Below are 15745 nucleotides of genomic sequence, written 5' to 3'. Positions count from 1 at the left end.
AAAATTTATATTATTTTTTCTTGATGTAAAATAAAATAAATTTTCAACTTTTTGTTAGTAGAAGAGAAAAAGAATCAAACTTTTTTAACTTTAAACTTTTATATTAAACGAATGATGATTGATAGATCACGTCTGAATACTATGTAAGTCTCAACTCTCAAGAAAACATAAAGGAAAAAGTATAGAACAACACCATGTTTGTGAAGGAAAAGACAACCCAGGCCCAATACGAAATCTTATTTCCTCCTTTGATGGGCAAGATGAACAGACAAGACAACCCGGACCCAAGGACGAAATTGAAAAACCCCCGAAACAACCGCCAATTGGAGATTTGAAATCGTTTTTGTGCTTTAAAACATTGCTTGCTTCAACCAAACTTTTCGGAACTCAGTTTCGAAACATGACACATGCCTTCAACTCTGCATCAACTCACGACCAAGATCGTGTCTTTATCACGGTCCGGCCTTATCACAAGCGCTCGCAAACTGTTCGACGAAATGCCTCAAAAGGACTCAATCACTTGGAACGCAATGCTTTCAAGCTACTCCCAACTGGGTCTTCACAAAGATGCTCTCTCTCTTTTCCATCTCATGAGAATCAGCAACGCGAAGCCCGACCACTTCACCTTCACATCAACTTTAAACGCTTGTTCCGGCCTCGGTTCACTTCAGACCGGAATGAAAACCCACGCATTAATCATTGCTTTTGGGTACCAATCCTTTTTACCTGTTAGTAATTCTCTCATTGATATGTATGGGAAATGCTTAGTTCCTTCTAGTGCAAGAAAAGTATTTGAAGAGATGGGTCAAAGTCAAAGAAATGAAGTAACTTGGTGCTCTCTTTTATTTGCTTATGTGAATTCTGGTCTGTTGAATATAGCATTTGAAACCTTTTATGGAATGCCAAACAGGGTCTTAGTTGCTTGGAATATTATGATTTCGGGTTTTGCTCGATTTGGAGAGGTTGAAGTGTGTATTAATTTGTTTAAAGATATGAGAGTGAGTTTGTGTTGTTGTCCGGATCAGTGGACTTTTAGTTCTCTAATGAATGTGTGTACTGAATCATTGGAATACACATGTGGGTGCGCTGTGCATGGTTTTATTATTAAAAGTGGTTGGAGCTCAGCTTTGGAAGCTAAGAATTCAATTCTAAGCTTTTATGCTAAACTAGGTTGTGTGGATGTTGCTATGATGGAGTTTGAGTCTGTAGGGTTGCTCAGTCAAGTGTCTTGGAATGCTATGATTGATGGTTATATAAAAATGGGGAACACATGTGAAGCCCTTAATGTGTTTCGGCACCTACCTGAGAAGAATGTGATTTCATGGACGTGTATGATTGTGGGGCATGCAAGAAATGGGGAAGGAGAACAAGCTCTTAGCTTCTTTGTTCAGATGGTGAGAAGTTGTGTACTGCCGGATGATTTTACATTTGGAGCTGTACTTCATGCGTGTTCAAGTTTGGCAGTACTAGGGTATGGCAAAATGGTCCATGGTTGTGTGATTCGATATGGTTTTCAAGCCTATGTCTATGTTGGCAATGGCCTGGTTAACATGTACGCTAAATGTGGGGATATCAAAGGGTCAAGCTGTGCATTTAATAATATTCTTGAGAAGGATTTGGTCTCTTGGAATGCAATGTTGTTTGGATTTGGAATGCATGGGTTGTCTAGCAAAGCTTTACAGCTATATGATGATATGGTGGCACATGGGGCAAAGCCTGATAAAGTAACCTTCATTGGCTTGTTGACAACTTGTAGCCATGCAGGGCTTATTGATAAAGGTCGTATATTTTTTGATTTGATGGGCTCTGTATGTGGGCTAACCTATGAGATGGATCATGTAGCATGCATGGTAAGTATGCTCGGCCGGGGTGGGTATTTGGCAGAGGCAAATGAGTTGGCTAGTAAATACTCAGAAAAAGAGAGAGTTGAGGCTAAGAGCACCTCATATGAATCCTTGCTAGGAGCATGTTCCATGCATGGGGATGTCGGAATGGGGATTAGTATTGGGGATCGTTTACAAATTTTGGAAGCTCAGAAAGATATGGGTTATGTGTTATTATCAAACTTGTATTGTGCTAGTGGGCAGTGGAAGGAAGCGGAGATTGTCAGGAAAGCAATGGTGGATAAAGGGGTAAAGAAAATGCCTGGTTATAGTTGGATTGAAGTGAAAAATAGGGTGACGGTTTTTGTTGCAGGACACATTTCAGATACATATATGGAAGAGTTATGTAAGATTTTAAACTCTCTTGAATTGGAAATGAGAAATCCATACTTTACTAATTTTGAAGTTTGAAGCAATCTGCAATTTTTCTGTCGTAACATATGGCAGAAACCAGTTTACATTACTTATTTACGCAAAGGTGCCGCATCCAAATGAATTTAACTACATTTTTTTTGACTTGGGATCAAAGGACACTTGCATTCATATGTCTTAAGCTATCTTCTTACAGCAGCCAGTCTTAAGGTTGTTATGTCCAAATACAGAATCTGTAGCAAAGATATGTGCAGGGGCAGAGTTGGAAAAGATATATGCAGGCTCAACACTTTACTGACAGACAGATTCCATTGTGGTGTTTACTCACTGAGGTTATAACATAATGTCAAAAAGGGCTACTTTCAGATTAAAAAGTGCTCAGAGGCAAAAACCCAGTGCTCTTCTGTCTTCCCAAAGTCATGTTTCCATTACAATAACAATGTTGCTCCTATCAGCTGGAAACTACAGTGCTTGGACTTGCCGCAAACTTTCTTCCCTTGGAAACCATGAGGAAAAGGGAATGAATTCACTGCTTGGTTTGATGTTCATTTGACTCCAAGTCAATCAATGAAGAATAGTGATGCCATTGGGCCCTAGAGCCTTGAATTAACTCCATAGAATAAGCATGCCTAAAGATCACTACTTGGGCAATAAAAGAGCATTTTGTCACCTCTTATGGTGTATGTCAAACTCAAAAAAAGTAGACATGTCAAACGGAAATTGATTCCTTTACTTGCATTCCTAGGTACTGGGAAGAGTTTGATGAGCCAGTGACCCATTCAAGTCCTCAAGGCTGGCTACTTTCCCACTAAATCTGCTTCACAGCTCAATCCAAGTTTTTTATTATATATATAACAATAATAGTAATGGATAGTACATTTCTTCAGATTATTTAGAACTAGAAATCAAACAATAAGGATTAGTTCAAATTCTTTGGAAAATTAAATTTTATAATTGTTTTCTCACGTACTTAGAGTTAAAAGAGTTATTTATACATTAGATAATCAATCATATTTTCGAATTTGAATATGAAAAATATTATTAAGTTTAGTTTTGATTTAATTTAAAATTAAAATATTATTTTTTTATAAGTAATTTAGATTCGATTTGATTTAATTCCATTCAAAAATATTATTATATTAATAAATATTATATTTTAATTTAAAAAAATTTAGTCGATACATGGACACTTATATTATACAATAGTAAATCGATGAAAATACAAGGGCATTTTGGAAAAAAATCCTCCCCAATTGACCCTCATTTTGGCCAAAATCACAATCATATCCAACATTGACCACAAAAAAAGTGGCAATAGAGAAATTAAGTAGTACTCACACACTTTTCTGTTCCTCTCCAATTTGGTACTCTCCTTCTCGCCTCTGGATTCTGTCCCTTTCTCTAATCCCCTAAACCCCGCCTATTTGCGACTTGTTGCCCTTCTCTTTTCGAATTCAAAAGCCAGGCAAGTTTCATATCTCTGCTTCTTCCCTTTATCGATCTTCCGATTTTAGGGTTCTTTTGGGTTTCTTTGTTTGAAATTTTTGACTTAGTCCCACTGGCATTATTCTGGGTTTTGCTTCATGGAATTGCTTATGTGCATGTTTCTTCATTTATGTTTGTTAATAGATTCAATTTGGGTTTTGGGTTTTCAGTTCTGTTTAGTTTGCGGGTTTGAAATTGTTTATCATTAGGGCTTTGGGTCTTAAGTTTTGAGCATTATTTGTGTTCTTTTTTATGCTGGAAAGAGGGAATTTGTTTGGTTTCTCTGTTCATTTATTTTATGGGTTAATATTCTTATAGCAATGTTAATGGAAAATGTGATGATTATGTGAAAGATATGTGGAAAGTTGGAACCTTGTTAGTCATATTTGATATGCATCAGGGGCAAAGCCAGGATTTTAGTTTTGGGGGGCCAGGAAAAGAATAATATATTAATTATAATTCAAATAAGAGTAGAAAATAAGAAAGACAATCTCTTTGATAAAAACCATAGTAAAAAAAGTATTTAAAATTTAAATAATAATTAATTGCATAAAAAGCAATTAATGCTTTTATTAGTAAAATATATATAAATTGGAAACATTGTAATTCATATTGCATACTGAAGAATTGAATACAATTTAAAGTTTAAAGAATAATTTTCCTTAAAAGTAGAATAGAATTTGCAAATAAGTTTTTTTAAAGAAACTAATTTAAAGGATGAAAGAAAATAAAATAAGAAAAGTAAAATGAAAGTTGCATGCATAATTGATTGTATCCTAGTCATAGCAACTGAATTTTCTTTAACTAATATATTTTTTTCATTTGTCTTAATGTGTTAATTAGAGTCAACATTCGTATGTGATTGATTGAGAAGGAAATTTTCATGATTTAAGGAGTTAATAATGAAGTATAATAATACTTATATATAAAAAAGACTCAAAGAAAATGAAATTAGTAATTAAGATAAACTAAAAATATAGCAAATAATTATTAAACTTACCATATTAATCACAAAGTTTGACAAAGGAAGTGCCATGTTATAAAATTTTGGGGGGTGCCAAAATCATAATTTCCACTTGTGCTTGAGAAAGTAAATGTGTTCTCTAAAGTTTCAAGAGACCGGGGTGGGCCAGGGCCACTGCCAGCCTCTCCCTCCTCCAAATTTGCCTCAGAATTATGCATGGACTTGTAATTTTCTGTTGTGCAGTGAATTATTCTTTGGTGTTACTATGGTCTCATTTTAGGATTTCATGTTTCCTTGTTGTGGTCAAAAGTTGAATTCTAACTTGTTTTGTTCCATATGAGGGTTTTGCTCACTTCATGTGAAAGAATGCTGCAAGACCTTTCTCTTTCCCGTTACATCTTCAAAGTTAATCCTTCTTTGTGTTGAGCCTAGCATTTGTGTCTTTATGCATGCACACCCGTGTATTTTGAGTGTGATATTGGTTATGAAATATCAGCTTTTGATTGCTTTAAGTTTATTTCTTTCTTTTGTTTAGTCAAATATAGGTTCTTAATTGGTCTAATTACATGAAACTTCTGCAGGAATCATCCAGAGGTGAGAGATGAGTTTCTTGTCTGTTGGTTAAGAGATCCTGGAGGAAGAGTACAAGATTTCTCTTTGTAGTTAATTACATTAGTCTATTAAAAGCAATTATCTGATCATTTTGTCTGAAACTGATTAAACCACCTCCAGTCTGGATTTTGTTGGTGATGGACTGCAACAAGGAAGAGGCCATCAGGGCCAAAGACATCGCGGTGAAGAAAATGCAAAATAAGGATTTTTCTGGGGCTCTTAAAATTGTAGCCAAGGCCCAACAACTTTTTCAGGATCTAGAGAATTTATCTCAGATGATAATGGTGTGTGAAGTGCATTGTGCTGCTGAGAAAAGATTGTTTGGTAATGAAATGGATTGGTATGCCATACTTAAGGTTGAGCTAACAGCTGATGCAGCTACAATTAAGAAACAGTACAGAAAATTTGCCCTCCAACTTCACCCTGATAAGAATAAGTTTCCGGGTGCAGAAGCTGCTTTTAAGTTGATTGGGGATGCACAAAGAATTCTTTTAGATCAAGGTAAAAGGTCTGCACATGACATGAAACGAAAAGTGACTATTAATAGACCAGCTCCGGCAGCAGCATATCGGCCCCCACAGAAGCCAAGTTGGTACCCCCATGCAGCTGTTCCCAACAATTTCCGTGCCAACTTTCCTGACTTGAATTCTCAACAGCAGTCACAGCAGAGCCAACAACCAACTCAAACTGGGTTCTCCAATGGCCGGCCAACTTTCTGGACCAAGTGTCCTTATTGTACAGTTAGATACCAGTATTATGCAGAAGTACTTCACAGATCTCTTCGCTGTCAAACTTGCAACAAGACCTTCATTGCCTATGATTCAGGTGCAGTTCCACAGGCAAGTAAGATGAGTCAGCCAAAATTTCCCCAACCTAGAGTTGTGCAGAATCAGGGTGCTTTCAAAGTTGGTCAGGGATCTCCAGGAAATTTTGCTGCTGAGAATGCTAAAGCAGCCTTTTCTCCAAACGTAGTTCGCACTTCAGAGGTTGGGACGGAAAAAGTGAATGGTAAAAGAGGAAGGAAGCAAACTATTGAATCCAGTGAAAGCTGTGACAGCGAAAGCAGCAGTGAGTCTGAAGAGGATGTGGTGATTGATGACAATGGTGATGTTCTGGCTGGAAAGAATTTTGATCGTCAGGTAGAGCAGAATCTGCGGAGATCTGGTAGGCGTAAGCAACATGTTTCATATAAGGAAAATTTAAGTGATGAGGAGGACGTGGTTAGCCCTCCAAAGAAGGCTAAGGGAAGTGGATCACCCTGTGCAAATGAAGAGGGTGAAGAAATGCTGAAAGATGACAAGTCTAAACTCAATAATCAATCTGGTGTAGCTGGTGAAGTGAAAGAAGATCAGAAAGCAATGGAACAAAGAGAAGGTACTAGGTTAGGGGCGACCTTACCCAATGGGAAGAAGGGAATTGGAAAAGGATCTGAAAAGGAAGCTGCCAAAGAGGATGATCTTAAGAAAACCACGGAAGCTTATGCTGATGGTGTTAAGATAAATTCAAACCCTGATGACAATGGTTCTGAGTCACATTCGAGCATCAATGAAACAGAAGAGCCCATGGTTTTTAAATACCCTGAGCCAGAGTTTTATGACTTTGACAAGGAGAAGAAAGAAGGTTGTTTTTCGGTTGGCCAGATTTGGGCTCTGTACGATACACTGGACGCCATGCCTAGATTCTATGCTCGGATCAGAAAAGTATTCTCTTCTGGGTTCAAGCTGAGGATAACCTGGCTAGAACCGGATCCAGATGATGAGAATGAAGTAGAATGGGTCAATGAAGGTTTACCTGTATCTTGTGGTAAGTTCAAACATGGGGTCTCTGAAATCACTGAAGATCGTCTTATGTTCTCCCATTTGCTATATTGGGAGAAAGGAACTTTTAGAGATACCTACAAGATATTTCCAAGAAAGGGAGAAACTTGGGCCCTCTTTAAGAACTGGAATATTAAATGGAAGTTGGATGCTGGCACTGACCAGAAATACGAATATGAATTTGTTGAAATTTTAACAGAGTATGCAGAAGGTGTAGGTGTACATGTTGCTTACTTGGCTAAGGTAAAAGGCTTTGTGAGTGTCTTCTGTCAAACGAGTAAGGAAGGAGTTGATACATTTCTAATTCCACCTGATGAACTATTCAGGTTTTCCCACAAGGTTCTGTCCTTTGTACTGACTGGTAAAGAGAGAAAAGGTTTGCCAAAAGGTTCCTTTGAACTTGATCCAGCTTCTTTGCCTGCTCATCCTGAAGAAATTGTTGCTCCCGAGGACTTGAAGGTGGATGGTGATTGCAGACATTCTAATGCTTCATGTTCGAGTTCTTCCGAAAAAGTGAAGCCAATGATGGAATCTGAAAAAAGTGCTCCTCCAGCTTCAAACCTAGAAGCCTTTGAAATTCCGGAATCAGAATTCTACAACTTTGATGCTGACAAATCCCAGGAAAAGTTTCTTCTTGGTGAGATATGGGCATTGTATAGTGATGAGGATGGCTTGCCAAAGTACTATGGTGAGATTAAAAAGGTTGAGTCCAACCCAGTTTTCAAAATACATGTGAGATGGCTTGAACCTTGTTCATCACAAAGGACAACCAAGTGGTATGATCCAGCGATGCCCACTTCCTGTGGGAGATTTAGGATTAAAAAGGGTGGTTCCCAGAACTACTATACCTCCACTGTTACCTTTTCTCACAAGTTAAATGCTGAGTTTACTGGTAGGAAGGATGAATATGCCATCTTGCCTAGAAAAGGTGAGATCTGGGCATTGTATAGGAACTGGACTCCTAAAATTAAATGTTCTGACTTGGAGAACTGTGAATATGACATAGTGCAGGTTATGGAGGAAAATGATAGGTACATAAAGGTGTTAGTTTTAGAGCGTGTGGATGGCTTCAATTCTGTTTTCAAGGCCAATGTAAAGGGACTATCTAATGTTACAGTGGAAATCCCTCGGGTGGATCTGCTTAAATTCTCTCATCAGATTCCGTTCTTCCAGCTAACCAATGAGAGAGATGGTAGCCTGAGAGGCTTCTGGGAACTTGATCCTGCAGCATTGCCAGTACATTATTTTTCTTCTTAATAGGAGTAGGAAGGTAGAAGTCTTGTGCTGTCCCTTTTTATTTTAATTTTTAATGAATGTCTTATAGCTGTCTTTCATACCCGATATGTGTACATTATATGCTCTTCCATTCAGTGGGTACTTTCCTTACAAGGCTGATGTCTAAGACAGAGAACAACTTTTGGAGAAAGTCTAAATTTCTGAGATGTAACTGGCTTCTTAAGTTATTAATCTCATTCAATCATGTTTTAGGCTTTCTCCTCAAAAGGTGCATGAATTGAATTGGTTGAGGATCTGAATGTGGTTCCTTCTGGTTATTACTGACCAGTTTAATCAGCTCTCTATATTGTGGGTGTGAATCTAGTAACAATGTAACATCAGTATCTTCTTCCAACTCTCACCCTTCAATGTAAAAGCTTCTTTTTGGTAGATGATCTGACTGCCAAAAATAATGGTATTATGCTTAATTAAATTAGTAACCAACCGAACAACTAAATCAAGGTACATCAAATTGAATATATTATTATTATTATTATTTGCATTGAGCATTTATAACAAATATATCTTTCCTCCAAAAATTAACTTAATGAGATGTAAAACGTCAACATTTAAATTTTAAAAAAATTTTGCATTTGTTCAATATGCGATTCAAACATTTTATTTATTCTTTTTAAGGGCTTAACATAATATTCTCTTTCATTGTTATTGATCATTTTGTCTATCTTTTTTTTAAAGTACTTAATGTGAATTAAGTCTAAATTGAATATGTTATAATACTACTTTATCACGAAACATTGCGTTCTCTTCAAAAAGGTTAACATGATAAGATGTGTAATACATTTATAAGATTTTCAAATTTTTCCACGGATGAAATTTAAATATTATGGTAAAGGACATTTTTTTTGTTTTCCTTGTATAAAGACCCACAAAAAGATGTGGTGGGCGTTTGGTCTAGTGGTATGATTCTCGCTTTGGGTGCGAGAGGTCCCGAGTTCGATTCTCGGAACGCCCCTCAAAAGATCAATTTATGTTGTTGTCTTGTTTAAGTCAACGAAGAGTTAGGTTTTTCCCTCGTTGACTGGCGTATTTTCATTTTTTACTGAAAAAAAAGGCAATGGGGCATTCCGAGAATTGAACTCGGGACCTCTCGCACCCTAAGCGAGAATCATACCACTAGACCAAATGCCCTGCTTGATTTCCTCTCTTTTTTCTCCCTACTTCAACGTAAAATATTTATAAAACCCTTTCCGCCTTTTCTACTGGGAAAGTAGAAGATGGTAGCAAGACGTACAAGAATATTCTCTCTCATTTTACAAGACCACGACCCTCGAACCCAACCAAAAACTGTCTCAATTAAAATACCCCAAATCTTGCTTCAATTTCCCTCCAAAAAATGTCCCCGCCATCTCACTCCTTCTTATTCCCTCCTTTTTTGAAACCCTAATCCCTCCCCTCTCTCTCTGCGTGTGCATGTGTGTCTGCCTCCTTCCCTCTTAGTAGGTTATTTCTCCGATTTCACGCGTATTGTCTCTCTTTTTATGATGTAAAAAGTCTCTGCTTTTTTAGATATTTAATGTCGATTTGGCTTTCTCTTTCTTTCTTTCTTTCTTTCTTTTTTTATAAAGTTTATTTCGCAGATGAATTGAAGTGAAAAAATGGGCTCTCTTGGAGACGACAATGGCAAAATTAAACCTTCTCAGATGAACCCGAAGACCGATTCTTCTCTTGCCGAGACGCAGCCCTTTGACTTCGACTCTCAGTTTTCGCTTCCTGCAGTTTCTGGTATTTTTCCTTCAAATCCTTAGAGGGTTGTGAGGCATTGTCATGATAATTTTTTTTAATAATTTTCGCGTAAATATTTTAATTATTACTTATTTTTGTTTTATATTATTTGAATTTTATGTGAAATGTAATTACTTATGTGAACATGTGTTGAAAAAATTTAAAAATTTTTAGGTGACAAAGTTGATAATGAGGATGATGACGGATTACAATATTTATGGAGTTCGGCTCCTTTCGATGATGATAATGTTCCAGGCGAGGATGCATTCGAAACCCAAGTTGTGAACTTTTGTGGGGAAACTCAAGTTTTGAACTTTGGCGGTGAAACACAAGTGTTGGATGATGTAGATTGCTTTGAGAATATGGAGACGCAATTGTTGGATGAGTTTGATGACGAAGTTGCTCTTGATAATGATGGTGAAGGAACAGACGTAACTGAGGTTTTGGCTGATGGTGATGAGGACTCAAATGATGATTTATCAAGAGGAGATTGTGGTCGATTTTTGGGCCAGGAGGAGAAGAAGGAATCTTTGGAGCAATGTAATGCTTCTATTGACGAACAGAGGAGTTCAGGTATACTTTTTTTATTGAACCTTTTAGGAATTCATTGAAATATTCGCTAGAAAGACCTGTATGTTTTGCATGCCAGGAAGTTGTCACTTGTGTCTGAATTAAAGTTAAAGATGTGCTGTGTATTTCAGCGGTCCATGTTTCTACACCAGATGTCGAAGCTGTGCCAGAATCGAAACCTGGTATGTTTTCTTTGTCTTCTTCATGGTTACAAATGCATGATTATTGTCAAAGTTTTCTGGGAATTTCTCAACAATACATGGCTCTATATCAACTACTCATTTTCTGTGTAGCTGATACTTATCACTTAACAATATGATGAAACAGTTTGGTATACCTTTGTAGCACTTTTCTTTACCTGTGCTCATACTTGCATCTGTTGTCTGAAAATTTGTGTGCAAGATTAAGCTACCTTTAGGAATCAATAAAAAACCTTTTGGACTAAGGAAAATTACTGATCTAAATTCTATATTTCATCAACATTTCCAAATGATTCCTGTTTTAATCTAGATCAGCTGTGATGATGAGTAACATTCTCTTTTGAAAGAAATTTTCTTTAAGTGGTTTAATTTCTCTAAGTAATTGGCATTTGGCAGCATCATCATCTCATCTTCCAACTTTCAAGATGGTGGGAAATGATATTTGGTCAATTTATTAGATACCGGGTCATTCTATTTTCTGCTAACATTCATTATTTTCCATAGGATCTGTGCGAAGGTTTACTTCGGTTCGTGCAGCATCCTTGCGGGCCTCTGGTCTTGCAGCCCGCAATGCAGCATTACGGGGAATGAACAGTGAGTCTTGTTCTATCCGGACTGATAGTCAGTTTTCAGACCAGTGCATAGGCAATAGTGATGGTTTGAATCCTAAAGTTGAGAAGATTAATCAGGCACATGATCAGGGGAATCATGATGAGAAGTCAATCAGTTTAAGAAATGGAGTCAATTGCAGTGTTGGTTGTTCAACTGCAAGAAAACTTTTTGCTGAAAAGGAAGGACCTTTTTGTCGCGGTGAAAATGCAGATGCCAAGGAAGGCTTGCTTCAACGTGATGGTTCATTGGCAGGTTTCAGTTATATTGATTCTCAAGAACCTGGGGAGTTATCTCAAGCTAATGCACTTAATTTTGTGGAAAGGTTCGTAATTGATAATTTGATGGAGCTTGATGGTGAAGTTGATCTTGGAAAAAGTACTAGTGGAAAATCAAAACTTATTTCAAGTGCCAAAGGTTTGCAAAGTTTGGCTAAGAAAACTATTGAAAGAAGCACAGCCGGTGAAACAAGGATTTTTGACTGGGATGATTTTATTGAGGATGAAGGAGGGGGTGATATTTATTGTAGAAAGAAGGAAGAATTTTATGGTAATGAAAGTCGTGCTCGGAAGTCTTCTACCCATCCCCAGAAGCCTAAAGGAAGGAAACTAGATGAATCTTGTAATGAAGACCGACCAAACTCCCATGATAAAAAGATAGTTTATTCTGATTCAAAATTGTTGTTGTGCAAGTCAAATGTGAATGGCAAGAAAGTAAGTGAAGGTTCAATGAATTTTAGAAAGAATCTTTTCAATGAGTCTGATGAACAATTCAACTCAGATTTTTCTAGAGGACAATTAGAAGCCACTGCTTCAAAGACAGGTGCTCCTGAACTAGTAAATGTAGGTTTCGACACTCAGATGGCTGCTGAAGCCATGGAAGCCTTATTCTATGGGGATGGGGCTACTGGCCAGAATGCTAATCGGGGTGCTGAAAGCATAACTAAGGGTTCCTCTAAAGGTTCACTTAGAGGAAAATCTAGGAAGAGAGTTTCTTCTAGAGAACCCACAATGGGAAAGGGTGTTCGTTGTTCTGATGCTGGTCCAGTTACAAGGCGATCCAAGAAAACTAAATCAAGTAAAGAGTGTTTACTTTTGCAGGAGAAACATTCCAAAAATGTCAGGAAGGAGTGTGATACGGAGCTGCTTCTGCCAGAAATGAAGAAAGCTAAACAAAATACTGACGAGCACCAAATTGCTGGTGGCATTGATATGTTCAAAACGCCCTCTAAGAGTATCAAGCAAAGAAAGGCAGGTGGAGCTTTGGAAAGGAGTCAATATAATGGCACCAGAAGATCAACTAGGGGCAGCTCAATTAAGAAACGCCATCCTGAGAAGGTTCATACTTTTACACCCATTGCTCATCGAACAAGGCAGTCCTTGGTCATGAATGTACAAATGTCTGAGACTCAAGCAAGTGATTGGAGAAAAGGTAGAAAACATCAAAAAGAGGTTGATTTCCTTCAAGAAAACAGAACTGGGAGTACAGATATTAAGTTATCTGCAGTGTCAAATGCTAAAGGGCAACTTTCTGAGTTGGGTTCCAATCAATCTGGAGAATGTGAAAATGTCAAATCAAGTGATAATGACCAATTGCATTTGGAGTTGATTGCCAGGAGTAGCAATCATGCATTGAGCTATCCTAAACAAAGAAGATCCTCTTGGAAAATGTGTGTTGATGTTGGTGAATCTGATAACTTAAAAGCGCAGTCTAAAAGATCTGTTCTGCAAGAAGACAAGGGACAATCCATTGCTGTGCTCAAAAGGTCCAGAAGCAACAATAGAAGCACTCATATTCATTCAAGCACTAGGAGGATAACACGATCGTCTGTGAATTCTCGTCCAGTTCTGTACTTTTCAGACCAGAATCCAGAAGGAAAATTGTCTCATCAAAGTTCAGATAAAGAGGGTTCAGAGGATGATGTGATCGATTACAATTCTACTGAGATGAATGGGAGGATGGTATCTACAAGAATAACCGGACCAGAGCCAGCGAAGTCAGCCAAGCACTCTGATGGAAACCGAGATGCAGTTTCTTCACCAATTGCAGAAAGTGTAGCTGTGAATGTCACTTTAGATAAATCACCGAAAGAGAAATCTAAATCACCTGGTTCTAAATGCACTACACCAGTTAATTGTCCGACACCAATCAACGCTGCCTCACCTGTTTGTATGGGTGAAGAATATTATAAACAATCATGCAAGAAGAACCTTTCAAAATCTTCACTTAACAAAGAACTCAAAAGTTTAAGCCCCATCGAACCAGAACCTATTTCACCTTTAAAAGATATGAGGAAGAGAAGGGATTTGGCCAATGTTAGAGTCTTGTTCAGCAACCACCTAGACGAGGATATAATTAAGCAGCAGAAAAAGGTACTAGTTGTTTCTGATAACAATAGCTCCTTAATGATACACAATCTGGTCTAACTAAATCTTATGCCTCAATTTTGTCACCAGATCTTGGCCCGCCTAGGTATCTCTGAGGTGTCATCTATATTAGATGCAACACACTTCATAACTGATAAATTTGTGCGCACTAGGAATATGTTGGAAGCAATTGCTTCTGGCAAACCAGTTGTTACATATTTATGGCTTGAAAGCATTGGACAGGTTAATATTCACATTGATGAAGAAGCTTACATATTGAGGGACATAAGAAAAGAGAAAGAGCTTGGCTTTTGCATGCCAGTTTCTTTAGCACGTGCACGCAAGAGACCCTTATTACAGGTAAAGTTTGTCTAGGTTTTTCTTGTTGCATTGGACACTTGTTCCATTTAGTTCTTTACTATAGTGACATTTATGCAGGGTCGAAGAGTTTTTATCACCCCAAATACGAAGCCAGGCAAAGAAACAATCTCACATTTGGTTACAGCGGTTGGTGGTCAGGTATGTGGGCAGTTCCCTACACAATTCTTTCAGAGTAGCATGCATTAAAGATTTGTTTTGTCACGAAATTTTATATAAATATTTTGAGTTGGGTGCTGTATCTACCCTTTTTCTCTGTGCATGGTTTTGCATCTCTCTCTTTCTCAATTGGTCCACCTGTCAATCCCCAGTTCTTTTACTTAATACGTTTGGATGCTTCTAAATCCTATTAAAATATTGATTCCTTTTCTATGCTGATTTCTTCCAAGATGCTTTCCAGGCTGTAGAGAGAATTGGCAGATCTGCTACGAAGGATGACAAAGTCCCAGATGATTTGTTGGTTCTATCATGTGAAGAAGATTATGTGATCTGTGTTCCTTTTCTTGAAAAAGGTTATAAATGCTTTCTTAGTTATCTCCTTGCATGTCTTATGAAATTTGGACTTTTATTAGAATCTTTTGCTGCCTTTATGCTTTCAGGGGCAGCAGTATACAGTTCAGAGCTGCTACTGAATGGAATAGTTACTCAGAAATTGGAGTATGAGAGGTTGGTACTATCTTTATGAAACATGACTCTTCAGTTTTTGTGCTTTTGTTACAAGGCAAGGGAGCATGGCTGTCAACCATGAACAACAGATAAAAAATTTATATAGCAGACTCAACTGGCTGTCAAGGCCTTCTTGAGTATGATCATTTTGTTATTTTCTTGTCCATGCTCTCATTTATCTAACAATTTGTTCTTTGATGGGTTATATATTGGCTGAGATGAGGAACGTCTACATTTGTCGCATTCCTAACACACTTTTACCTGCTGGCAGGCATCGGCTCTTTGCAGATCATGTTAAAAGAACACGCTCTACCATATGGCTGAGGAAGGATGATAAATTCCTCCCTGTGACAAAGCATAAATAAAGTTTTGTGCTTTCTTTTTTATTTTCTGCTTCCTTTGAATTTTCTTCTTGTTTTTCCATTTTTTCAGCACGCTGTTTTCTTAGTTAGAGAATTTAGGATGTAATGAGCTGTACATAGTGTGGATTTCTTAGATTTATTTCCTTGTAGAATTAGTTTAGCTGTATAGTAAATGCTTAGATGTGGGTTTGATTTATTTTTCTTTAATTTATTCATAAATTTGCCATCATGTATAAATTTGCTGTAACTTTTTCTTAATGAGAATTCTTTGCTGATCTGTGTACTTGACAATGCAATCATCAGGGTGCAAAATGGAATTTAGTAATGTTGTCTATATAAAGAAGAATCACTATTTTTGTTGATTTCTGTTTAGTTCTCTTGTTTCAGACCATAGTTCATTGACTTGCCACATGGATGCTGTGCTAGTTTGTGATCATCACAGG

The 15745-nt window shown here is 37.4% G+C and overlaps 3 protein-coding genes and 2 non-coding genes across 9 annotated transcripts; 4 read left to right on the top strand and 1 right to left on the bottom strand.

Moving 5' to 3' along the window:
- The first annotated feature begins 122 nt into the window (after nt 1-122).
- LOC18603418 (Tetratricopeptide repeat (TPR)-like superfamily protein) lies at nt 123-2993 on the top strand. The gene has a single exon (XM_018118858.2). The coding sequence runs from the start codon at nt 408-410 to the stop codon at nt 2292-2294; it is 1887 nt and encodes a 628-aa protein (XP_017974347.2). The 5' UTR covers nt 123-407; the 3' UTR covers nt 2295-2993.
- A 572-nt stretch (nt 2994-3565) lies between these two features.
- On the top strand, nt 3566-8705 carry LOC18603417 (DNAJ heat shock N-terminal domain-containing protein). Its single transcript, XM_007035385.3, has 2 exons — nt 3566-3720; nt 5286-8705. The coding sequence occupies exon 2, from the start codon at nt 5454-5456 to the stop codon at nt 8388-8390; it is 2937 nt and encodes a 978-aa protein (XP_007035447.3). The 5' UTR covers nt 3566-3720; nt 5286-5453; the 3' UTR covers nt 8391-8705.
- A 604-nt stretch (nt 8706-9309) lies between these two features.
- On the top strand, nt 9310-9381 carry TRNAP-UGG (transfer RNA proline (anticodon UGG)). Its single transcript has one exon. It is a non-coding gene; the product is annotated as a tRNA-Pro (tRNA).
- A 104-nt stretch (nt 9382-9485) lies between these two features.
- Nucleotides 9486-9557, bottom strand: TRNAP-AGG (transfer RNA proline (anticodon AGG)). Its single transcript has one exon. It is a non-coding gene; the product is annotated as a tRNA-Pro (tRNA).
- Nucleotides 9558-9674: 117 nt separating this feature from the next.
- LOC18603416 (BRCT domain-containing DNA repair protein) lies at nt 9675-15598 on the top strand. 5 transcript variants are annotated; one of them, XM_018120284.2, is made up of 10 exons: nt 9675-9865; nt 10007-10151; nt 10326-10724; nt 10853-10903; nt 11426-13902; nt 13987-14256; nt 14335-14415; nt 14675-14786; nt 14874-14940; nt 15212-15598. In XM_018120284.2, the coding sequence occupies exons 2-10, from the start codon at nt 10025-10027 to the stop codon at nt 15303-15305; spliced, it is 3678 nt and encodes a 1225-aa protein (XP_017975773.2). In that variant the 5' UTR covers nt 9675-9865; nt 10007-10024; the 3' UTR covers nt 15306-15598. The 5 variants fall into 5 exon arrangements, with proteins under 5 accessions (XP_017975773.2, XP_007035440.3, XP_088661971.1 ...); XM_007035378.3 differs by having other exon boundaries at nt 9995-10151; XM_088805845.1 differs by having other exon boundaries at nt 9675-9869.
- Nucleotides 15599-15745: the final 147 nt, after the last annotated feature.

Source organism: Theobroma cacao, chromosome 4 (assembly GCF_053813885.1).
Source record: "Theobroma cacao isolate CCN51 chromosome 4, ASM5381388v1, whole genome shotgun sequence".
In the NCBI taxonomy this organism is placed as follows: Eukaryota; Viridiplantae; Streptophyta; class Magnoliopsida; order Malvales; family Malvaceae; genus Theobroma; species Theobroma cacao.
The sequence above is the reverse complement of the archived record's forward strand: the minus strand, read 5'-3'. Positions and strand labels throughout refer to the sequence as shown.

What these genes read in the sequence shown, in the direction of transcription:
- LOC18603418 (XM_018118858.2), top strand. Translation starts at nt 408, where the DNA reads ATGCCTTCAACTCTGCATCAACTCACGACCAAGATCGTGTCTTTATCA.
- LOC18603417 (XM_007035385.3), top strand. Translation starts at nt 5,454, where the DNA reads ATGGACTGCAACAAGGAAGAGGCCATCAGGGCCAAAGACATCGCGGTG.
- LOC18603416 (XM_018120284.2), top strand. Translation starts at nt 10,025, where the DNA reads ATGGGCTCTCTTGGAGACGACAATGGCAAAATTAAACCTTCTCAGATG. An exon ending in TTCGCTTCCTGCAGTTTCTG is followed by an intron (nt 10,152 to 10,325) that starts GTATTTTTCCTT and finishes AAAAATTTTTAG; the next exon opens with GTGACAAAGTTGATAATGAG. An exon ending in GCAAGAGACCCTTATTACAG is followed by an intron (nt 14,257 to 14,334) that starts GTAAAGTTTGTC and finishes ACATTTATGCAG; the next exon opens with GGTCGAAGAGTTTTTATCAC.